This window comes from Cyprinodon variegatus, unplaced genomic scaffold (genome assembly GCF_000732505.1).
Source record: "Cyprinodon variegatus isolate N-32 unplaced genomic scaffold, C_variegatus-1.0 Scaffold29, whole genome shotgun sequence".
Classification (NCBI taxonomy): Eukaryota; Metazoa; Chordata; class Actinopteri; order Cyprinodontiformes; family Cyprinodontidae; genus Cyprinodon; species Cyprinodon variegatus.
Window position 1 is genome coordinate 1,758,701 of NW_015150482.1, and position 25,760 is coordinate 1,784,460.

At 39.1% G+C, this 25,760-nt stretch overlaps 1 protein-coding gene across 2 annotated transcripts; it reads right to left on the bottom strand.

The window, feature by feature from the left end:
- On the bottom strand, positions 1–25,212 carry LOC107100456 (coiled-coil domain-containing protein 120-like). Of its 2 annotated transcripts, XM_015398951.1 has the most exons (11): positions 24,945–25,212; positions 12,535–12,677; positions 12,351–12,448; positions 11,824–11,954; positions 8,770–8,871; positions 8,554–8,674; positions 7,019–7,078; positions 6,751–6,904; positions 6,514–6,615; positions 3,464–4,501; positions 1–1,295 (listed from the first exon to the last, which is right to left on the bottom strand). In XM_015398951.1, the coding sequence occupies exons 3-11, from the start codon at positions 12,397–12,399 to the stop codon at positions 1,199–1,201; spliced, it is 1,854 nt and encodes a 617-aa protein (XP_015254437.1). In that variant the 5' UTR covers positions 12,400–12,448; positions 12,535–12,677; positions 24,945–25,212; the 3' UTR covers positions 1–1,198. The 2 variants fall into 2 exon arrangements, with proteins under 2 accessions (XP_015254437.1, XP_015254447.1); XM_015398961.1 differs by lacking the exon at positions 6,514–6,615.
- Positions 25,213–25,760: the final 548 nt, after the last annotated feature.

A 25,760-nucleotide genomic window follows, 5' to 3' on the forward strand; every position in this document is an offset into this window, starting at 1 on the left:
TTTCACAGTTCAAATCTGGATAAAAGTAAGGAGGTGGTGGATTTGTTTGACAGTAACAGATGCAAGTCTTTCCATAGAGCTGCAATTGGGCCAGTTCAACACAATATGTTTTGATGTAACATCTCATCGTAGCGCTATGAGAGTCACCATCCTGCTGTAAGTTAAAGTAATAACAGTTAGGGATTTTTGATGCCTCTAATGCATCACACGTTTCCCCTCAACTCAGCCCATCTTCTGCTACACTAAAGAAATGTATCCCCACACCACTATTAAGGCGTTTACAGAACTACTGAGAGTTTATTAAATACAGATGAGTCCCATTTGCACTGATTTGATGGCATTAAAAAGGCAGCATGTTGCAACAAGTTTGGGACAGAATAAGGAAGAAGGCATATTAATGTACACCTCCTTTTTTAGTTTAAAAAAATCTCCATTCTTTTCTTTCATATTCAAACCTTTGCACCACTTCGTTTTGGTCAGCCAAATAAAATCTTATAACTAATATTTTTAGTTTTAATGTGACAAAAAGTGAAAAAGTACATCTTCGGTGAATACTTTTGCAAGGCAGCATTTGTAAACATCTTTGCACATCTGTCTGAACAGCATGTCACTTTATTTCACTGCTCGTTTAACTTTCAGAAATATTGTTTTTAAAAATGCCAGGGAATTAATGGTACATGAACAATGACGGATATCTTTACATTTTACAAGATTAGAAAAGAAATGTCATGTTACTATGGAATGAGATAACTGTTGATCACCTTTGAGAAGAGATAAATTACCCTCTAATATAGCTTTTTATATCAGAATATACAAAATAGTTATTTAGAGATGTATATATTCTGTAAAAAAGTATATCTTAGGAGAATTTTCAGGGTTAATAGGACCAGATGTATTTGTTATTAGACGTTTAACAAGTCAGCACCAGTGCACATTCATACAGAAACACTGGGTTAGAAGTTATACTGCTGGAATCAGACAGAAAACAAGAGACTCTTCAAAGTTTTTCTTTTTTTTTCTTTTTTTTTAACTGTACAGCTACACTTCAGTTTCTGTCTGATGAGGTTGCTGTGTTTTGCTTTGTTAATGAGGTCAATTTGTATCCACTTTCAACTTTATCAAGTCAAGATGAGGCTACAGCGTTTCTACTGATACGTTGCATCAGGTCTGGTTTTCAGGCTGAGTGCATCCTTCTGCTTCAGACCAGGGTCCCCGGATCTGCACTCGCTTCCTTTGGAGTAGTCTCTTGCTTTTGTGGATCTGGGGTCTCCTGAAAGAGAGAAAACTCCATTGACCTGTCAGGGAGCAGAAGAGAGAAAAAGATACAATCAGTACATAAAAAAAGTAAAAAACAACATGATCATAGAGTTTAATTTTTAAAGAAATGTATACATCTTGCTGACATTAACAGCAAAATCCATGATCACAAACAACTAACCATTAAAGGAGTATTGTGCTCATTTAAATGTTAAATATTTTTTCCTTTCCCATACATGTCATTGGAGTGACCAGACTGGTGAAACTGGCTATCCTAGGCTCCTAAAGGCCAGTTAGTTCACAATTGAGTGTTTTGATTAGAGAAAACGGGCGACTGTTTTCAAAGATAGATCACAAAACACCAACAACAAGTGCTGCTAAACACTATCACAAGCAGGACACAAAAAGAAAACGAAAAATTTTCTAGTGCAACAAAAAGGGCCAAATTGGAGTCTGACTGAGGGTAAAATAAGACGAGGAAGTAGTGAGGCAACTTTCAACATGGAAGGAGCGCAGATCTGCCCTGGGGATAAAAAGGGATTCTCAGTGGGCTCTCTTTTTGCTAAAAAGAAAGAAGAAATCTTACGTTTGTGATACAAAGAGGTGATAAGTGTAATGCTAAATTATCAGCAAGTAAACTTAGATGGTAGTAAGTGTGCAGGCATAATGCTGCAATGGTTGCAATTTGTCACCAAAGTGGAGGCAAACGTCTGCACAAAGCCTGGAGCCTGTGCTCTGCTCCTTTATTTTTGTCAGTTTCTTTCTGTGATCTTAAAAGTTATGACCAGAAGTGCCATGACAAAGGCATCAATGACGTCAATATTGTGAGCCTGTGTGTTGGCAGGAGACTTTCAGTCAGAAGTTTGTGCTCATTAAAAATGTTCCCACAATAAATGGTCTTAGTTGTGTGAAACAGGATGAGGGGCAGAGTAAGAGTAATGGGACAAACTTCTGCTGAGAAACAGCTAAACTAATATGAATGACAAAAAAAGAAAAGATTCAGAAAATAATGTTCTCTATTCCATAGAAGAAAACAACCATCTCTACAAACAAAAATCCTTGCTAACCCAAGCTCATTAGTCCTTTCATTTTTGCATCAAGATGCTGCACATTTTATTTAAGTGTGTGCAGAGTTTGACTTCTTTAGCCATCATCTGTTGCAGTAACAGCTGCATCAGAGCAAAGGACTTAGAGAAGCTCCACAATATGATAAAGAAGGTGGGCCCTGTTCAGGGAACTACTTTGGAAGCTCTGGACATCATTTTATAAAAAATAAACTTTCATAAAATGAAGAAAATAAAGGGCAACCCTGAGCATCGTCTTGTCGTACAACAGAGTGAATTCAGTCAGAGGCTTCTCCAGACCCGCTGTAAGACATACCACTACAGGAGATTGTTCCAACAGCATCTATAACCACTTGTTAAAGAAAACCATATGAGATATATCAACATGTTGTTTTCATTTAGAATCCATAAAACTGTTTTTGAATTAAATTGAATGAATTTAGCAAAAACAAAAGTCATTGATGAGAAGCTTTTAACTTAGTTATCCTAACAGTTTGGGACTCCAGTCACACCAAAACATGTGATAAAGTTTAGACTTTGAAAAAACAGAATGTTTGACAAGACCTGATCAGGAGATATTTTTCATAACCACTGTTTTTGAAAAGTGTTATCTATTTGAGTAATTGGTTGACAAACTTTAAACTTAAGTATAAAAATCTGTTTATAACTGAATAAATAAATTACAAGACAGCAAACAAGTTATACACTCAGCTGCAACATCTTGACTTAAACCAAAAGATGCTGCCAACACAGCACCTATCCCAGTGGCACAACATCTACTACTCTGTTAGACATTGGAAAACAACCACTGCTGTATAAAAATGCAGGAGCAGACTGAATGATCAAGCTGAATGCTTGAATCTCAGGGTGCTTAAAACAGCGATTTTAGATGCTGGTCGATATAATCCAATATTTTTTTTTCTTTAGATGAAATTGGACCAAAATCAGTGTTGTATCGGGACATCCCTAAAATGAACGAACATTTCTGCTTTCTGTTATCAGTTGAGCCTAAATAAAGCTAGGTCAAGTGAGAACAATTTCTCAGAAACGGGATGTTTATGAAAACATTGTGCTGCACTTTGTATAAATATGTTAAAATGACCAAGAACAATGCAATCAAATGGAAATACTTGTGTACTGACCGTCCATGAAGGGGGTGACCATGGAAACTTGCTGACTGGGGTATTTGAGGCCTTTGGAGGTTGGCTGGTTCCCCTTGAAGCGACTGGGCCTGGTGCACCAGAGGATGGGGGTGCGAGAGCCGAGAGATGCCTGCTTCATGGCCCTTTGAGGCAGTAGGAGGGTAGCCAAAGGCATTCCTTAAGTACCAGTCCCTAAGTCCCTCCAGGGCAAGAGCTTTATGTAGGCTTCTTGTTGAATCTTCTGGAGTAGGAAGAGAAAACTGCGGCGGCCTACGGCCAAAGGAGGGCCCAGACAGCTCAGTCTGATATGGGAGAAGATTGGGAATGGAGGATGTGTTGGTGCCAGTGGTGGGAAGAGGGGACTCATACGCTGATAGCAAAATGCCATCTGGGGAATGTTGCTGTAAAGGAATAAAAGGCCCACAAGATTTGGTCCTGGTAACTTTGACCCTACGGAGCTCTGCCTGGGATCCTCTGAGGACCATAGGGCTGTAAGGACTTGCAGCACTGGGAAGGTTAACCTGGGAATGGGAAAATCCATTTGCATGTGGAGGCACAGCCGCAGTGGACGACCGAGGAGAGGACATGTCCTGCCATATTCTGCCAGTGGACTGGTACAGCTGGTGTTGCACCTGCATCCTCTGCTGTTTACCCCAGATATAGTCCATCAGTAGTTCATTGTAGCCTCCGCTGGCCCCTCTGCCACCCACTGACAGACGCATTTTACCCTGCTCCATAGGGCTGTCACCTGGACACTCTGAGCTATCTAGCTGAATTTGTCGCAATTTGCCATCAGTCAGGGTCTCTGAGCTCTTGTATGGTCCTCCTCTATGGGGCATACCATTTCTGGGTCCAGGATCATCTGGTAGGCTAGATCTATCCAGGAGAGCCTCAGAACTGTTACTGCGCCTTGCTCTGGAGCTGTAGGGGCAGCTTCGGCGATCAGAAGAGGAGCCCTCCTGTGCCAGTGGGATAATATACGGTGCATCCAAGCTGCCAGACCACTGCTTTAACCCATTACTACCAGACACATCTGACCTATAAGAGACACAAATACAAAAACGTGAAAAGGTTATTTCAATGGGGAAGGTGAATCGATCCAGTGATAGCAGCTAGAGGTTTAAGTAGGGGTGCACTGATTGCAGTCTTCTAGCTAATCGCCAATCTTTAAAAAGTCTGACCTTCCAGTTCCTATTTTGACTGATAATGGTCAATTTTAAAGGCAACATTGTCAGTTGTTAAAAGATCACGATGCATCTTAGGTTTAGCAATTTTATTGAAAACATGGAAGGATAACCATAAAACAATAAAAACTTCATTTACCTGCATATAAGATAGTGCTCTCAAATATAAACGAAATGGTTAAAGCACTAAGAGCAACTGATTTAGAGACCTTTGCAAGGGTAGATAAGTATGGTTTCTCATCCAAAAGAGCATCAGACTAATTATCCCCACATAGCATCTATTAAAATTATGTAGAGCTGCTTATTTTGCATGAATATCACAGACCAAAAGTCTTGGTAAAGGCATAAATTCTCATAGCTACATTACACCTTTAACTTGGCTTTAAATATAAAGTTATGAGTGTCAGAAACAGTGTTTTTTGATTAGTTCAAATGAAACTGAAATACTTGTTTTTTGCACAGGTCCTCAGAGAAACTTACATCATAAAATTAAAACACTGGCAGTTAACCCTTCAGATAGAAAACACACAAAAAACAAACCTAGATATCAGATTTTTGTTAATTAAATTGGAATTTCTGACTTTTATCAACTGTCTTTAACATGTTGAGAAGAATGCAGTTTATCATCTGAAGAACATTCAACCAAAGTTTCCTTCTTTGTCTCAGTCCAACAGAGACATTGGTACAGGTTTGTTTGTTTTTTAGCATTTATAGATATAGTTATTGTACTGTGTTGCAGGTCTCATAAAACAGGCTCCATTGCAGTTACTTTAAAATCTAGCCGCAAAAATCCTGACCATGTCTAGAAACTGAGCTGATATCACACCAACTGTAAAGACTTAGTACTGGCTGACTGATTATTTTAACACTTTGTTTTTGTTTTTTGCTGAGGGCATTGGGCCAAACTTTAAAATGTTTCATCTTATTTTACAGGTCATTTAGAGAACTTCTCAAAAAGGTTTTATATTGGTAACTCAAGTAGAATTCATGTTTTAGGCGCAGTTTTCTCATTAAAGTCCTAAATTATGGAAAACTGCCTGAAGACCAGTGGGCAGCTGAGTGTTTTTTTGTTTTGTTTTTTTTAATGAACATTTGAGTGATAGCCTGGCTCTAAACTGAACATATATCCGATAATATTATACTTTGTATTATTTGGGATTTCGTCATATTTCCTATTGCTTTACATCATTTTTTATTAATATCTATTTCGATCTAAGATTTATAACTAGGCTATAAATATTCCTACACTTAAGGGATTTAATCTTTAATCTTTCAATTAGACCAATGTGTTTATTCTTTGTGGAAGTAATCATTTTAACATGCTGGAGAAGCCCAGCCAGAGTCCCAACTTGAATAAGATCTGTAGAGCAGAACATAAAAGATAAGGATGATGAAAGAAGTCTACCAACCATCAAAACTTGATGCTCAGGACAAAAGCTGAACTGAAGTTCCAGAGAAAATATGCCAATACTTTGTTAAATGATGATGGTGTACAAATTTTTTTGACTTTTGGTTTCATTTCAAGATGATACTTAAGTTCTAAAATACTCATTCTTATGCTTTAAGGGACACCCAATCAGAAAAAATGCATATTTTATTTTATGTTTAACAATTTTTGTTTCTTTATATATTTTATCATTTGTATTTTTTTTCTCCATTTCCTTGTTCTTTAGAATTGTTATATTTTAATGCAATTGAGTCGATTCAACCATTTCTGATGTATTCCTTCCAAGTCTTTTCATGCGTTTTTAAACTTTGCAAAGCTGCCTTTGCATTACAACCATCAGTATAACCAGTGCTCTTCATGTAACAGTCTGATTGAATAAATAAATCTCTCTGATAAAAGCTGTAAGAGTCATAGAATACCTGACATGAACGCTGATTGGAGCAGTTCGAGCCAACAGGGGCGTTGCTGGAACACTTCTACCTTCAACATTAGAAGCACTTCTAGGTAAAGAGTGAGTTGGACTGAAAGAGTCAACACAAGGTTTCTATAAGCCTTATTATAGAGAATCTGTTGTACATCTAAATGTGCTACACAGGTGGGTGACAGAGTGGCTAGGCTGGAGGCAGGACAAGGGTAAGACAACATTACATAACTACCTGATGGAGCTTGTGACTGAATTGCGACGTGTTCTCATTTCATAGTAAATCTCAACAGGAGACAGCTTCCTGTTGATTCTGTGGTCAGGGCTGCCCACAGTGAGCCGAGCCTGAGACGACACCCGTTGATCAGCAGCTACGCTGGGAGAAGAATCTGTGGAGAAGAACGAAAACTAAAAATGATGACGAACTGCAGCATACATACCAATGACTGCCAAACATTTCTGATACAATAAAGCAGAGTAACATTTATGTAGCGTGGACTTACCGTTGTCATGTGAAGTTGAATCTGACATAGAGCTGGTACTTTCTGACATCACAGTGTCCTCTAAAAGAAAAAAATCAGGACAGATTTCCTTTAATTGGTGTTGTTTACCAGACGCGCAACAAAATTAATGGTTTTCTAGCAGAATCTAACATCTGGTTTGCATTTATTTCTCCTCCTACAGAGCTTGCAAAACAATTCCTTACCATAAATTTCCTCCCACTTAACCACAAACTCAACAACTACTGTGATTTTTGTGATGGACCAAAGCAAATGTATAACTGAGAAGTGGAAGGGAAACTGTGTGCATTTCAAACTCATTGGTTTTTAGTAAAGGCCTTAGCGGTTTTCTAGTGACATTAGAGGAAAAACTGCCTCATAAAGAACGAAGGACACAGCAAGCAGGTTAGAGAGGAGGCTGGGGAGAAATATCTCAAATGTTCCAAATTCAATCTTTTATCCATAATGAATGAAGGGTGCAGACATGCTTCTTATGGCCATCAACCAGTGAATTGTAGTGACTATGTGGAGGTACAAGCAATTCCCCTTTAAACCAGAAGGTGACAGCAGCGATTCTCTCAAGTGAACCGTTCAAACTAATTTGATATTTTAACTAAAATATTAACTATACACTGACAACAAAAATCCAGCAATTAGCAATTATATTCACACCAATGTACTAACATTAAAAATGAAAAAATACAGAATTAACACTTTTCAGAACTCGTTATTTTCAACTATGAAGGAGAAGGAAAGTTTTTGTCTGCATTGTTTTAGGAATCTTCTATGGAGTTAAAGAAAAACTGTTGGACCCATTTACTGTGCAATTTATGCAGAGACATAAGTGATTGATTTAGAGAGAATTGATTATTAGCATGTGCTTCATACAAATCTCATCTTCAGTGTTTTATTGGGAAAACATGGATGTTGGGTTGTGAGTCCAAATATGTTCTAGATATTAAAAAGTAGGAATGCATGACTTAAAATATTATATCCTGCCAAATACTGCATCCATTACAACATTGCACACAGTTATTGAAATTGAGTCTGGGATCAGATATTGAGCACAGATTTTGTTGTGCTTGAATGGTTCATTCAAAGGCCACACAGAAAATTTAATAGAGGATTTATAGCAAGACCTGGAACTTGAAGTTCATAGACTCCCTATAGCCAATCTGACTCAACTTGAGCTACTTTGCAAAAATAATTCACAAAAATATTATTCTCTACATATGTAATGCAGTTTTAAAATATCTCAAAGACTTTTGGCTGTAATTGCTGCTAAAGTGGTTCTACTTACAGTTATATAGACTCCATAGGGCTTAATACATACAGTATATAGAAAGGCTACAGATTCAGATTTATTAGTAAAAAAAGCTTAGAATATAATGCATCTTTCTACTTCATAATAATACACAATTATGTATTGATCACATAAAATCCCAAAAATAAAGTTAAGTTTTAACATGACAGAATGTGAAAAGATTCAAGGATATGCAGGGTACTTATTTATTTTTAACAGAAATCAGGAGGAGCACCTGTATGACATCCCCTATGGACTGTCCTCTTGCTATTCAGGCCATTTCTGTCTGTTTCGGAGTGTCTGCATAGAGCGCCGGTGAAGATTGCCTTCATCTGCTTTCTTTGGCCAGAGTCATCCTGAAAACAGAATACAGCCGTTTATGTTACACCACAAGCACAGCTGTTCTCCTGCTGATGTGTAAACACTATTGATATTCGAGGGGATGACTTACCTCTAACTTGGTGCTCGGCACCAGGCCAGCTCTGCGCTGCACCATCGGGGGTTTCTCTCCAGCCTCCAGAGGGAAAGCATGTGGCAGCTTCCCAGTCAGCTCCTATAGAAGACATTTATTTTTGCCTTTTTACATGTCTGAAAGGTCCAATATGCTACATATTATTATATAAGTTAATAGCTTATTTTATCTTATATATGTAGATATATGTTAAAAATGGCTGATGCCACAACAGAGTTATAGAACGTCTTTAGGCGTGCCCCACAATCCAATGCTTGGATGGTGAGTGAACCATAGTCCTATTCACATTATAGCTCTGCAATAAACAGAATAAATGATCCTCTATTGAAGACCACTTCCTCTTTTCAAGGTACAGAGGTCAAAGGCCTTGTGAGCCCTCAGATCATGCATCTGGTGCTGCAGAACCAAACTGATTCCTACAGCTTAGAGACCTCATGTAAGATGTGTGGCATTTCCCTCAGGGAAAACCAAAAGGGCTTCTTTAGTACCAAACAAGTCTGGAAGTAAAAGGCTGTAGTCAGAGTGTTAAATTCCGCACAATGGCAGCAGTGGGCTGCCATTGTGCGGTGCCCGGGGAGCAGTGTGGGGGTTAAGGGTCTGGGTGAAGGACCCACAGTGGCAGTCCATGGCAGTGGGGCTTAAACTCAGAACCTCTGGGATCCAAGCATAATACCCTAACCACTAGGCCACCACTCCCCGCTGATAAGGATGATGTTCATCCCCTTCTTTACCCCTTCAGTTCACAAGTCTTTAAAAAAACTGGAATCATAAATAAGCCCCAGTTATGTTATCCATAGGTTGAAGTTCTCTCTGGATGCATTTGTGTTTATTGTCCTTCGCTTATGTCCTTGTGGAGACCAGTTTGGCTTGAGGCACTCCACGTCTGGTCATAGAACTGACAGCTTGTGTTCCGGTTGATGAGATTCAAAACAATAATACTGGTCTTTGTGTGGGGTTTCGATAGACTCCTGTGTTTTAGCTTCCATCTCTCTCTATGTGCACCAGACAGTCCAGAAAAGACAGCTTGTTATCTTCCCTTCTGAACTTGAAGCTGTTGTTGATGTGATCAGTAAAGACTGGCCTAGTTGATGCGGCTGCTCATGGGATATAAAGCTTTACCTTCCCTGTGGTTTGTGGGAGACCAAACCTGCATGGAAAAGCCTCATCAGGGTCAAATGTGTGCAGCAAGCTGGTGAAATCCCTCAATACCTTGTATGTAGCAGTATTATCCTATTGATGTTTTCCTTTTTTGGGAAGGGAGTATAGAGGGAAGTTTAAAGCTGGAAAGAGGCGGCAACTTTTATCCTAAACTGTTTTGCCTTTTTTTGTTTTATATATTTTTTTTTTTAAGTGTTTGTCAAAATAATAATAAAAAAAAAAACAATCTTCCTTGCTTTCTGCAACTCTTTTCAAACATACCCAAACAAACATTTCTACATGTAAACAATTAAACATGTAAACAAACTGACGCCCCGTTTCACTGATACTCATACACACACATATTCCCCTGAGTTTATGCAGGTACACAAGAATGTGTACCTGCATTAACTCAGTGCAGAACACTAAACAAGTGCAAGTGGTAAGATATAGACATCACTTAAACACTTTCATATTTCCTTACACTTTGACCATTCCTATGCCTTACCAATCCTCTTAGTCTTTGGCTGTGGATGACCTGATCACAATTGATGAAGGGAAATTATTTGAACTCAGCGTTGTAAAGGAAAAAGCTATGCTGCAAGAACTAAGAAAAGCAGGCAACTACATGGCAGCTTTTTGACGTATCACTATACATGGATAGCAGGTTGAACAGGTGGAGTTTTTTAAGTAACTGGGCCCAAAGATAGACACCCAACGAACACCTATCTGTCATTCCAAATACACTCAGAAAAAATTCATAATAAAGCCATAATCTCAGGAGTTGGAGGCTTTTAAACGTCAGCAGAAATTATTTATTTACATATAGATTCACTAAAGCCCCTTTCATGCTGAAACCTGGGTTTTCTAAACCGAGTTAACCAGCTAACAATCCGCTTTTGGCTCTTTTCCCAATTGACAGTATAGCCGGCCGAGTCTAACCCCCTGCTGGTAAGCCGCGTGGCCACTGTCCCCAAACCACTGCGTGTCTGATGACAGCATCACGCTGAGTGAGCGTTGCTGATGTCAACAGTGCTATGGAAATCTGTAAAGTAAATAATGGAGAGCAACATGGATGGGGATAGTCAGTATTCTTTATTAATTCGTTCTGATGTCCACCCTCAAAATACTAAATGTTAATTAATCTCCTCTGCGGATTATAAGGAGCGCACAAATGTCTCTATCTTGCCAGATATACAAACGAATACAAGCAGAATTGCTTGGGCTTGTAATTCAACACACGGCCGGTGCAATGTTGGGACATATGTATGTATGTTGCGCTCAAAGTCATCATGTAATTTAGCTGGGCTTTTGTCTAGTGTTCCCACTGCATGGCGATCAGAGCTGAGGCGATTTTAACACGAGTCGCTTGCCGAGTCTTTTGAACCTGCCTCTTGTGGCTGGACTTCAATTTGTGGTGTATTACTGCCACTTACCTGGTTGGAGTATTTTAGTGCAGACCAATACTGGGTGTTGGAGTATCTGATGCTTTAGTATTAGAAGCCGTTTATGGATATAAGTAAGAGTAAATACACATGGTATCGGGTCAAAACTAATATTGTTAACACAGGACAATTTTAATCCTGTGCATCTAAGCTTAGATGCCAATGTGAATGTCAGTCATTATAAGTGGCGGTAAACTGGAGGTTTATTAACTTATTTTTCCAGTAAAATACTTTTAATCCAGTTTTAATTGTTGGTAATATTTTAATACATTTCATTTTTAAGCATCTTGGTAAAACTGATTATAAATTTCTTTATCTAAGTTAATTAGTGAGACTCCCAGGCTGTGATAGGTGTCTATTTTTTCACATAAATGTAAATGGAGTAGACTTTATTTTTTTGTATTCTGACCTACATTTTGAATGTCTGAAAATTGAAATGAAAGTTGCTTACCGCTTCCTGCAAACACACTTGTTTAAGCTCCCCCACTCTGGCATTAAGGAGAGCCTCTAGGGCCTGCTTTCTCTCCTGCAGAGCTGCAATCCTCTCGGCCTGGAGCTTGCCATCCTGGCAGCCTTGAACATCTGCAGACCGCAACACATGTTAATCATCTTTCTATAACACAAAACAGGAGCTTAACATTTAGGGCATTAGACTCAAATTTACATGTAGAGCAGCTAAAATTAGAAACGAAATACCAGTCTTGTTCCCATCAAATCTCTTTCTTTTAGTAATTTCTCACTGTTTTGTTCTCAGTTTTCTAATTTTCTGATAAAAGCATCAGGCAGCTGCGCCACTGTGTGAACAAAAGGCGTCATCAGAAAGCAGATGTGTTTTCAGCTGACTGTTCCCATGAGAAATTTGTCAGAAAAAAAAAAGCACAAGCCGCTGCATTTCTCAGGCCATTTCAAGCTTGTCCAGACATGATGGTATATTGTTCTTTGTTTTGTTTTAGACAGCGTGATGGCATTACTACTCACCAGGAGTCCCCAAACCCATTGATGTTATCAGATGTCCTTTGACCTCCATCCAAAGTAACTTCTGGGGACACAACTCACTCTCCAAGCCACACCCTTACCTGATGAAAACAGATAAGAGCTAATTTATGACCGAAGGATATGTAAGACGATACTGAAAAGTTTCCATATTTTCCTTCTGTCTGACCTTGCAGCCATCTGTGGTCTTGAGGTTTGGAGGTAGGAGCATTTTTCTTCCAAATCAGCAGTAGATAAAAATGGGCGAAGTGTTGATCATGGGAGTGAAAAGAGGAGGCACAGCACCCCGGCTCAGGTGGCTGAAGTCAAGTTCTACAAGAGATAAAGAGAAGACTAAATTATACTGCTCAAAACGATATAACACATCTCCCTGCATCTGTGGAGGTAAAAATAAATATAATTCAAAAGCAAGTCTATCAAATCACAGAGGAAAAAAGATACAGACATCCCCTGTGCACAGGAACTTTAGATGCAACTACATCCCACTGGAGATGCAAACACTTTGCAATGTGTCATTCTGTAAAACTTTAAAATGTAATGGAGCAGAATAACATGGTGTGAGACTGAAGTACGAGAAAATTCCTTTTTTATATAACTTTGGAGAATCTGGCTTACACATATATTAAGAATGAAAGTAGAGTATTTAAATCTTGTTTTGATATAAACCATTGCTCCTATCAGCTCTAAGCAGCTTCTCTTTCACTGCTAAAAAAATACAGCATGATGTTTCAGTGTGATGACGGTTTGCTTGGGCAGGTGTTTGTTTTTCTGCCAAACATATTGCTAAGCATGAACCACAGTGCAAATTTGATTTGAACTCACTACCTTTTGCCACATATTTGGGACAAACTGAAAAGAATTCTTGCATCCTCATTTCAATGTTATTTCTCTTGACACTCTTCCAATAAAGGCAAAGCTTTCCGGAAACAACAACTAATATAGACTCTAATCTGTGCAGTCAATATCTCCAGTAATAATTTACCTGACCTGACTGCCTGGCCTGTTTGTTTAGGCAGGCAGTAGGGTTGCACAGATTGCAGTTTTATAAGCCCCATCACCAATATTTAAAAAAAAAACAACCAAAAAATAACTGACTTGTCAACACAAAATTTTGTCTGTTACACATTTTTTTCTCTCATTAAGATAAACACCTCATCACAAGTTAGAAAGGTCACAGCAGACCTTTAATGTTCCTATCTCGTTTTTTTTAATAAAAAAAAACCTGAATATTATCTGTGAAACAAGAAGTTCACCAGCTGGTGCTCTGGAATATGAATTCAAATTTTAGAGCATTGAAAGCGCATCATTTTCAGACCTTTGTGGATGTAGATATATTAATTTTAAATGCAAGTAGCGGCTAATTAAACAAAAGCAAGGAATCTGCCTACTGATTATAGATTAACTCACTTTTGGGGGCGTTGAAACACCTCTAAATTGAATCAAGGGACCCTTAAAAACTGAGTTGTTTTGGGGGTTTTATAGCCTAGTGTATGCATTTTTTTTTCTAATGAAATAAATCAAACAAAACAAAAACAAAAACTTTAAATAATATCCATCATCCTATCTTTCCCAACTCTGGCAGGGATGCATTCTGATCGCTCTCTGCAGAACTATGTTCTGCTTTATGAGTGGTTGACCCACGATCGTATTTTGCTTTAACCAGAAAATGCTGCACGGTGCTTAACTTATAACTTATAACAATGCATTATCATGATTACCAAACCTCATGTTTGTTGCGCTTGAACTTAGGGTTACTCTTTATGCATTGGCAGGAATTAGCTAACGGTACATGTGTTAGGTGCCACTACCCTGTTTAAACTGGAATATAAAGAAGCTAGGCACTGTCATATGCATGTGTTTATGGGAGAATGGCAGTCAAGTCGTTAGGGTATAGTGCTTGGATTCCTGAGGTTGTGAGTTTGAGCCCCACTCCCCACAGACTGCCACTCTGGGTCTCTGAGCAAGACCCCACACTGCTCCGCAGGCGCCCCACGGTGGCAGCCCATTGCTCCCCAAGCGGATGGGTTAAATGCAGGGGAAAATTTCTCCATTGTGAAATCAATAAAGTTAAATTATTATATTATTATTATTATTATTATAAAAGCCAAGGTGCAAATAATGACAAGCTAACTGGATACCCATTAAAATTATAAACCCTGCTGTGTGTGCTGATGTTTACAGATAGCATTACCATGGACAGAGATAGACTGGCTTTTGTAAAACAAAAAAACAATTGACATAAGAGTAGAACATGATAAATAAATATGTAAATCTCTTAATAAATCTGACATACTGGTGGGGAGGTGGGGAGATTAATTTATTTTCAGAATGTGTGTGTGTGTGTGTGTGTGTGTGTGTGTGCTTGTTTTTCTACAAGGTGGGGACAATTTTCTGTTAAACCGCCACATTGTGGGGACCAGCCATTCTTATGGGGATTTTCATCAGGGTGGTGTGAATTGAGTTTTGGTTAGGTGTAGGCTTAGGTATGTACCTGTTAGGGTAAAGGTTAAAGTTAGGCTTTATAACTCATCCACAAATGAATGAAGGTAAATGGTAAGACCCCATCAGAATAGTGAAACCAGACATGTGTGTGTGTACCTGTCTAGCCCTCAGTGTGAGGACTATTTTTCCAATTACACCGTCGAATTGAGGACCAGTTGTTGTAAATTGACATTTTCCCAGTCCTCACATTCTATTTTGCTAACGGTTAGGTTTAGGGCTAAGGTGTCAAATGGTTAGGGTGAGGTATGTATTGGTAATGGTTAGGTTTAGGGTTAGTTTTAGGGTTAGTTTTAGGGTTAGTGCATAAAAATGGTTAAAAATGACTGATAATCAATGGACTTTCTTAGTTGAATTACTGCTATGAATTTAGTCTTTTCTTTACAGAGGGTGTATGTCAACTTTCAAGCGCAACTATATATATTAATCTTGTTATATACAATCCATTTTATGATTGCCGGTCCAAAGCGGGAGAGATGTGCAAAGGGAAGGAGAAGAGCAAGGTGTGTGTAAAATGCAAGGTCAGGAAAAACCGGATAAGGAAACAAATAAAATAGTGGCAGGACAAGCAGCAGCTGTTAAGCTGATGAATATAAACCTTCCACTCAGAAGAAAGAAATTAAATATATCAAGGAAGTTATGTGATGACTCCATGTTAAATGCTTTCCAGAAGCATCCATACTCTTAATAGAATGGACTTTTGTCTAAACATGACAAAACATGCATGTTCCTAATTATCTATATGCTTTTCAATCTGAAAGAGTAACACAGAAATAAAAGACAATTATAAAAAAATTTATTGACACTATTAATTTAGTGTTTGTCGCTCAGACCTCAGCAGGAAACATAAGTGCTGAATTTTTATTTGATATGCATGAAGAGGACTTAAAAAACAGGGGTGTTTCCCTCCAGGCCTTAAATTGGTGTTTGAGTGGAGATGGATGAAGTTGGTCAGTCCATAACTGTTGTATTGAGAGGTCCAGAGGACTGCGTGAGCTGATACTAGTGCTTCACTAGGGGACCTGGAAGTCCAGCATGGATAACACAGGTTGTATGAACCTGTCCATGATGAGCAAGCATGAAGCAACAGTGGAGAGGAAAAACTACCCTTAGGGAAGAAACCTCTAGCAGAACCAGGCTCAACATGGCAGTCTTTTACCGGTTGAGATGAGACAGGGAACACAGTAAGAGTCTGGGAGGAATGACACTCTGATGGTGGAGTGGGGTTGAATCGAGGTCATCTGAATCAAAGTCAGACATAGCGCAACCACTGCCTGCGCTTTGGGTAGCAAACTGAGATGTGGATTTAGAGACCCTTTTAAGATGCTCTGGATGCTGATTGTCTTTCCTGAAGGTGTGGTTCAAAGCTGATTGGCTTGTGTTGGAGGCGGGTAAGGGTAAGTAATCCGTTTTTTCAATTGAACTTCTGCCTAGGCTCCATCACTACTAGCTTAATTCCACCATACAAGGAAGAGAAGAACAGGGAGATGAGACAGAGCAGAGCAGTGAAAGAGAAGAAGATGGGTAATAGAGAGGGCAGCATAGCAGCCACCAAGCCAAAGGAACTCATAATCTCTTTTGAATTAGGGTAAAAGACTACTAGTCCTACAAAGTTAAAACTGTTCTAGTACCCATTCAAACAGCTTGGCACACAGAAAAAGAGTTTTTCATGAAAATTGTTTCAATGGCATTAAATTGTTGAAGTACTCGTCTCAAAAAATGCCGCTTTCTGCTTTTTGGCAAAAGTCTCAGATACGATGCATTAGTGAATGATGCAGTGAGTAATTGGCAAAAGGCACTGAGCAAGTTTCAAAAATGTTGAACATGTACATAGGAAACTGAATTTTATCGTTACCGCCCCGCTCCCTTGCATTAACATAAAAAAATATGTGCATATGTCTATCATTTCATCATTGCTTGATGGATGCCAAGCCTTGTTTTCAATGGTATTGTTCGATTTGTTATCAAATCTTACTTTATCGTTAAAAACAGGAAGAAAAAGATCAGCAACACATTGGGGATGAGCTTGACTGATAGTCAGCATCAGCCAATCAATCTCTAGCAGATTGATGCAATCCTTTCTCCATTTTAGATGATGGATTCAAAGGCAGTGCTCCATGACGGTTTAAAACACAGTTTTTTGCAATGGACTTTATCAAGGGTTGTTTCATTAACCCTTTATTGTCCAGGTTACAATTTTTGGTAATATATATAAACACCACTTCACAGGAAAGAAGGTAAAATTGTGAGGTCAGCTGTGGTCTGCAAGCGCTACCTGTTTCTTACAGCCCAGTGTAACTGCTTCATAGAATAACAAAAGTAATCTTTTGTTGCCTTCTATGTGTGATTTATCACCTTCTGTAAATAAAGTTTTTAAAAAGTAAATAATATAAAATATGTTAACAAGTTAAAAAGCTAATTAAATGAGTTAAAAAGCCCTGGTTAAAAATAAAACATTTAAGTTCTTGTACCATCATTCATGTTTTCAGTTATGTTGAAACAAACAAAAATTTTTTTATCTTTTTTGATGCAAGTGTTTCTTATAGAAACACTCTTTGGATTGTTTTTCTACCTTATTAGGTCAAGTGGCTGTTTTGGTATCAACATTAACTTAGATTTTTCCGTGAAAATATATATTTTATAAATGTTCCATATACACATGTTAGGTTCCGGGTTCGAATCCCAGCCTGGGGTCTTTCTGCATAGAGTTCGCATGCTCTCTCTGAGCATGAGTGGTTTTTCTCTGGGTACTCCAGCTTCCTCCCATAGTCCAAAAACATGACTGTTAGGTTAATTGACTTCTCTAAATTCTCCTTAGGTGTGAGTGTGTGGGTGAATGGTTGTTTTTTTTTTTTCTGTGTTGCCCTGCGATGGACTGGCGACCTGTCCAGGGTGTACCCCGCCTCTCGCAGGTAGACAGGCACCAGCACCCCTCGCGACGCCGCTTGGGATAAACGTGTTGGAAAATGGAATGGATGGATAAATGTTACAAAAGTAATAAGATCTTGTTCTGTCCTCCAAAACACTGTTGACTGAATTTGAGTACAAAATATTTCACCAAGTGCCCTATAAAGGATTAAAGGGGGTTCAAACAAATGTTTTTTTATATGGTAAAACATTTTTTTAAATGTATAAAAATGATGCTCCACAGTGGTTCATGAAATCCATTGAAAAACATTTCAATGGATGTGTAAACTGAACACAAAGCTCCGTTGTAAAATGGATTAAATCAATTTTCTAGAACATTAAGGAAGTCAGATTATAGCATACAGAGAAGACATTCTGAAAGAATTACTCTAAAATTAGCTTCAGCAACTAATTAATTTGTAGAAAAATGGAGCACAGAATGAGTAACATTAATAATGGATGCGCTGAAAGTGAGAGGGAGAAATTTTAAACATGTCTTGAATTAAATGCTACCAACAGAAAATGATAAGAAGAATCAGAGAAACAGATTCAACACCACAACACCAGAAAATAAATGAATTCTGATTTGCCTGTTCCAGTGTGGAATTTAAATCTAACATTTCTGATTTCTCATAAAACAAAAAACTTGATTTTTGCTTTCACTGAAGTGCAGCAAGTATGGCTTTGGTGTTTTCATGTAGCATATGTGCAGAGTGAACAAAGAGTCATCTCCAGTATCCAACAGAGACCTGATACCCAAAAATAGTGATAGCTTTTCCTGCCAAAACCCTCTTCCTTATTGTCGTTCACAGCTCGCTGCCATAAACAGTCCCTCTTCCGGCTCTTTGCCAGGGAAGTACATTTTAAAATCACTCCCTTCAGCCCACAAATCCACACAGAGGCTCTAAAGGGTTGGATCACAATTACCATTCCTAGCCTGCTTCTGCCAGCACCACATCTTTGAAAAGGAAACATTTATCTATTGGCTAATCAGACTAGCTGCCTCAAAGCTTTGCACATGATCAATGAGGATGGACTGTCCTGTTTTCCTCACTGAAACACAATGAAAAATAAAACTCTCTTCCTGTGGAAACATACTTGAAATGCTTAAGTTTGTGTTTCCCTCCGTCCTGGTAGTGAACCACTAACTACTGTTTGGCTCCTGTATGTGCGAAACCCCCGCCTCCCAACACGCCTGACCTCCCATTGACAGACAAGTGGGAGCCTTTCACAAAAACATGTGGCAGACTTACGACTGCCGTTCAGACAAAAGCTCATCACATGAATCCTCTTAGACAATGCGGAGTCCATGATGATCAGATTTTCTCTGCTAATCTAATGGACTGCCAGGGATTTTTACCTGCAATGAACAATACGCCGTCACATATGTTCTCTGACGGATGGACAGGAGCTCCAGAAACTACGCAGACATTTGGTATTCACCCTGGCAGCTGAACGCTGGAGCCAAAAGGTTGCCATGCCTCTTAAGAATCACTCTGTTGTGCAACAAAAACATTTGCTCAGACATTTGGTGCCTTCTTAATGGACATCTTCCCACCATCTTGACCAAAAACAAACATTTCACTCCAGCAGCTGTGCTTCTGTGTCTTTAAATATAAAATATAAACTTAATGATTCAATGTTGGCTGATTTCTTGGCAAATTTTACTTTAGAAACATTGTGCATGTTTATCCACATTTTAAAAACAACCAACCACTAATCGAATATATTTTGTGTGGCTTTACCAGCTTCAAACTTTTGCCAATGTTTGTCAAAACATCACTCAATTTGCTTACAGTAAAGAAAGTTTTTGGTGCCAAGTATGCTTCTTGAACATCTTGTGGTAGAGGCATCAGAATAAAAGGGGATGAATACAAACAAATGCCACACTTTGCAGATTTTAATAGCAACATTTTGATATATCTGTACATACGAAGGTGCTATTTTCATTCTAAATCAAAATTCAATACAATTAGGTTGTTTTTGTAAAGTAACACCTTTTTTTGTTATTTCTGACATAATAATGTATATATGCAATGGGCAACATGCTGCACTCTTAAAGCATCTAAAACCCTGAACTGTGAGACACATTATCTGACAGCAAAACAAGCTTGTTTTATTCAGACTTGACTTCCCTGGTTTCTGTAACCCAATTACTTCAGTCTGTATGGGTCTGGTGTTTGTAACAAGTATCAGATGAGATAACTTGACTTTAAACAACACATCCAGTGTTTGCCACACATCAATGTGGAAGCATAATAGCTTGGTTGTGGCTCAGAGTATTTCTGTGAAGCAGCAGCGTGTGCCCAGGGCTAAAGGAGGCGAACGACGCAGATAATAGCGCAAAGAGGACGACCCGTTTTGATCCTTTAATCGCTATGTCTAGAGCGAGGGGCACGTAAGGGGATCAGCGACTGCACTCAGGTGTTAACTGTTCAAACATCTGGTTTGCAGATGTGGGCAGGTACAAAGGAAGCAGGATTCCAGAGGGATGGTGGTGGGACAGTGGAGAATCAGATAAAGAGTCTCAGAGAGCAGCATCAAAGAAAGGATTGCATTAAACATCAATAGAAGAGGCCTGAACATCAGGCCATCATCAAACGCATGTTGACTTTACATGTGGACTGCTTCAGGGGACGGTTCAGAGAGCACTCAGGAAGGTGTGTTAGGTAAACATGGGCTGTCTGCAACACACAGATGCAAACAACAGGAGTTTCATTTTCAAACACAAAAATTATATCTTAATTCTTGAACAAATACATTCACTTAGAAATTAATATGTCATCACAAAAGTTTTTTTTTTTCCCCCCACTGTGTCAGTCTGAGCAGCTGGGAGCTCTCCTCCAGCTCGCTGTGGACAGGTGAGGCTGCCACCCTCATGTTGACTGTTGGCGTTTACACAGCTGCTGCTGTTGTCAACTTACACATGGTAACCCTGGGCTTTTCACCCTGGTCAGGGTGACAATTTCACCCCTCCAGTTAGACCAGTGGGAGGATCCCAGCTTTAAGTGTTTAGCTTTGAAATAACCATGACAAAGATCAGAGATCTGAGCAGCATGGGGCGACTGCACTACCTGCCTTTGTCCTCTGAACCTTGCTCTGTCCCTCTTGGATCACAGATGCATCTTTTTCAGTGTGGAGGATTTAACACAGACCTACCCCCACCTGAGTGACTCGGACCACAGAGCTGTGCTGAGGCTGATGCCAGCTCAGAGCAACTCACCAAACCGTTTTACAAAACTATCTTCACATGCACAAATTCAAGAGGGATCTGACCAATAAAGTAGCTCAGTTTCCTCTTCAAAAGCCCCAACTAACCTTTGCTGTGACCAAGGGCAAAACATAGAAGTGCTGATTGCAATCCACCTGGAATCTGCAATGACGGGGTGTGGGGGTAGCAATAAAGAAAGGAATGTGCTTCTGTAGTCCAAGGGGATTATTCCAGTACATTTTCCCCTCTACTCCACACACCTGGAGGGACTTCTGCTTGTATCCTAAAGAGAGTTTCTACTCTCCATGCCGGCTGTAATCCTCTTTGTTGATTTTGGAAACAGCTCAGGGCTTTTGTTTCAGTCAGATTTATGAAAGCAGCCTGCAGTCAGAAGCTTTGCTTACACGCACATACAGTAGACTTTCTGTTTTTTTTTTGTTTTTTTTACGGTTTTGAGATTTAAAAACAAAGTAGGTTATCCTGATGCTGACAAGAGCATCGCTTGATAAGGTCTGGGACTTGGTTCCTCCACGCCTAGTTGGATATTAAATCTGTGCAAATGCTTAGGTGCAGTGAGATTTAAAAAGAGCTGGATCCAGGGCATAAAAGAATGAGATTTTTACTAAAACGCTCCGTTGTAGAATATACAAAGATAGCAGCAATAAAACTAACAAAATGAGTTTTCAAGTATGATAAATAGAATGAGATTCTTTAAAACTCCTTTTAGTATCTTAAAATATGACAGAAATGTCTCAAATTTATGCTGGAGGAACTGTAATCAGATTGGGGACCACACTTACATTTTTTGGGACTGTCCAGTATTGATTCCATTTTGGAAAGGGATCCAGACAGAAATTAAAAAAATACTTAAGTTTACTTTACCACTGAACCCGCTGAACTATATATTAGGTTTGATCCCAAAAGAAAATATTTGGAAAAGGGAAGCCCAATTACTACTGATTCTGCTATTAGTAGCAAGGAAAATGATAACTCTGCCATGGCTTAAACCTCTGCCCCCAACCCTTCAACAATGGCAAGAAAGGTTTAAGAATGTGTATAAAATGGAGAAGATAACAGCAAAACTTCATGTGAAAATGGACATATTCTTGGAAGTGTGGGCCCCAGTTATTGACCACTTTGGATGGCCACACAGATAAAGAGCCTCATATGTTACTAAAAAAAATGATATTAGCCCCTGTTGTTCGTATTTCCCCTCTTTTATGGTACATATACACCTCCCGTTTATGGGAGCTAATGAAGACCACTCTAAGAACTGTCAGTTGCTGAAACAGATTTAAATGTTTGCTGAGCCCCATCCCTTTTTAATTAATTTATTTTATTTTATTGCATTTTATTTAATTTTTTTATTTTTTTCTCCACTACTTTTGGGTTTGATGTTCTCTGTAGTTGCATACATGAAAATACATTTGTATATGTGTTGAATTTATTATATTCTTAAATAAAGAATGTTCAAAAAAGAAAGAATGATAAATAATATTTATGAAAGCACTGAAAAAAATCAGCTGGTAGAATTGTTTGACTTTATGCCAGACTAGCAGTCCAGGTTGAGCTGAGCACAACGTTCTTCCATGTGGAACTTAAAGGGAAGAAGACTAGAGTCCATCATCAGAATCAAAGAGGTTTTTAAAATAAAGTCAGGGAAACAAAGGAGGAAGAAAAGTTTCAGAATGGAAACTGTATTTACTACAAATGCATGTTGGTTTTCTCTGCCGGCTGCCATAACACAGAAAAGTATTGTGGTCACGTGACATGAGCCAGCATTTCAGCATGTTATGACCATTTAATTTGAATAAACGATGATGTGTCCAAGACTTTAAATAACTTTTAAACAATTTACCTTTACATTTTGCTGAGCCTCTAAAAGCATTAGGTTAATAAGCTGTTTTGGGTTAGCACTTTAAAAACATGGAGATATTTGATTAATTGGATCGTTTACCATAGGGTATAGATCAGGGGTCTGCAACATGTGACTCTATTAGACTCTCTCCAGCGGCTCTTCATATCATTATGGCAAAAATGTATACAAAGAGCTAAATAATGTACTATAATAAATAGCCGTATAAAAAGCTTTAGTGTTTTTTACAAGATGAAAAAGCATTTAAATTAAAAGAACCAGAAAAATTTCTTAAGAGCCATTTATCTTTTAATTAGCTTGGAAATGATATGTTTTAAAATTGTTTTAAAAGCTAAAAATAAAAAAAATGTTGATTGTTTAAGATTGCAACTAATTTTCTATACGAGATAATAAAAACAAAGGTTGTTTCTTGGAAAAAGTCCTGTTTACCACCTCACTGGTCAAAAGGGCATAAAGCATTTGTACTTCTTGCAGAGGAAGAGGAGAGCCCACCTGCCCCCACCCATCCTCACAACCCTCTACAGCAGGGGAGGGCAATTCCACTTCCCGAGGGCAAGTATTGTGCAACTTTTGATGTGCCTTTGGTTCAACACACCTGAATCAAGTAAATAGATGATGGAGAGGACTCTGGGGAAACTGACTACATATTAAGAAAGCAACTCAGCCATTTGATTCAGTAGTGTTGGACTAAGAATCTAAAAGTTGCAGGATACCGGCCCTCGGGAACTGGAATTGCCCACCCCTGCTCTACAGAAGCAACACAGAGAGCGTTCTGACCAGCTGTGTCACTGTGTGGTGTGGAGGCTGCAGCGCCTCAGACTGGAAGAAGGTGAGAAGAGTTGCGAGAACAGCAGAGAGGATCATCAGGGCTCCTCTTCCCTCCGTAAAAGACATTTCATGCCAGCGCTGCGTGTCCCAAGCCCGTAACATAATAAATGACCCCTCACACCCCCACCATGGACTGTTCTCCCTGCTGCTTTACAGCATACGATGCAGGTCCAGCAGATTTGGAAACAGCTTCTTCCACTGCAATCAGACAGCTGATCTGAATCGTGTCACAGACTGTCTGCATCACACTGATAACACCAAAACACTGCACAATTGCAGCATATATTTTTATTGCTCTGAATTTCCACATCGATGCTTTTTTTTCCCCCAACACATTTTACTTTTTCTCGAAACAATGTTTACATTTGATCACTGCTGCACTTTAAGTATTGTTATGAAAGTGGCACAACATGAAATGTTGTTTTGTAAACACTGTGTGTAAACAAAATGACAAAAGTTGTCAAAGTATATGGGGCAAAACGGCTCTTTGGATATGAATGGCTGTAGACTCCTGGTATGGATAAAGCAATTTTTTGTCTTCAAACAAGATCCAAGTGGACCAGCAGCACCTGGGTTAAAACATTCTTTGAACCTTGAAAACAAAGAGGCGTTTCCCAGATATAACAAAGCACAGGGGGTGAGTAGGGGACCCTGAAGCCTCTGGCTGACCAACAGCAACTTCTCCTGGATTAGCCTTTTTCACATGCAGGCCTCCTTGTTCAGGAATCTGTTAATAACAGGGCTTAAAGCGTCTGCATGAGAACAGGCAGTCCTCATAGGTGGAAACATGTGAGAGCAGCTGGATCAGGATCCTGATTGAGAAAGAAACATCAGGGACAGGTTGGATTCCCACAAAGCCTGACACACATTTGTAGGGCTCCTCTTTTATAGCACCTGATTAATCCAGTTTCCTTCATAATAGAGCGCTCATCTGCACCCAGATTTAAAAAAAGAAAAACATCTTTGGCCTTATTCCACAGAGTCCTTGCATTGATATGCGCAGACGTGACATAGCAAACAGCATGTGTTCCCCCTTAAAGCCCGGCTTTACAGATCCCGCATTAAGACTCAATAAGGATTAATTCATTCTAGTAATAACACATCACAGGTGCGTCTTTAAACCAAAAACGGAATATGCGTTTCATTCAGCGTGACAGCTGCTGACGTCGCTCTTATAATTTTATATAAAATATAAAAGCTGCTGAAGATACGCCCAGTAGGGATGAGAGAGACATGTTGGAGCTGAAGCTCCTCTTACCAGAGAGCATGACCGATGCCTTCCAAGGTCTTTTTCCTTTTAGCACAACTCAGGTGGGCAAAAACATCCCTGCGCCAGATTTCAGACCGGAACCAGAATGCTGGAAAAATGCTACAGTTTGCAAAGCGTGCGGGAATTGGTTTCACGCCGGGGGAAAAAGCCTTTGGTTCATGGTGGCTCCGCGTGCCAATTGTAATTCACCAGAAGCCTCGCGACCTCCGCTGCGTCGGAGCCGCGCGCATCTCAGTCAGCGAGAAGAAAGCTCCCCCTTCTACAGAGACGGAGGAGCAGAGCCAGCTGAGGCTCCACTGTCACAACACTCAGGCCCCTCCCAGATGCTACAGATCATTGGAGGGAAATAAAAGCTTTTTTTTTCTCTCGTTCAGAGACTATTTTCACAGAAGAGGATTAGGCCCACAGAATTTTTTTTTTAAATGCAACTGATTTTTAAATTTTATCTCAGTATAATATGCGAAAAAAGTCAGAATTCTGACTTTTTTTTCTCAGAATTATGACTAATCTCAGAATTATGACTTTAAACTCAGAATTCCTATTTATCTCAGATTTTCTTTTAGCTTAATGTTTTAACAGTGTTTAATGGAGATGAATACTTCCGGTTCCTCACAGAATTAAACAAAATGAAGCAAATTTAACTGTAAAGAGGTACAGAATATGGGGGTACTCAAATACAGTAGGAGATAAAGATTTCAAATAAGCAATTAAAAATGGGTAGGGAAAACAATTGAATATAAAAAAAAGAGATCTTAGAGGAAAAGGTGCAGGTTTAATGGTCCAGGAAACTGAAGCTACCAGAGA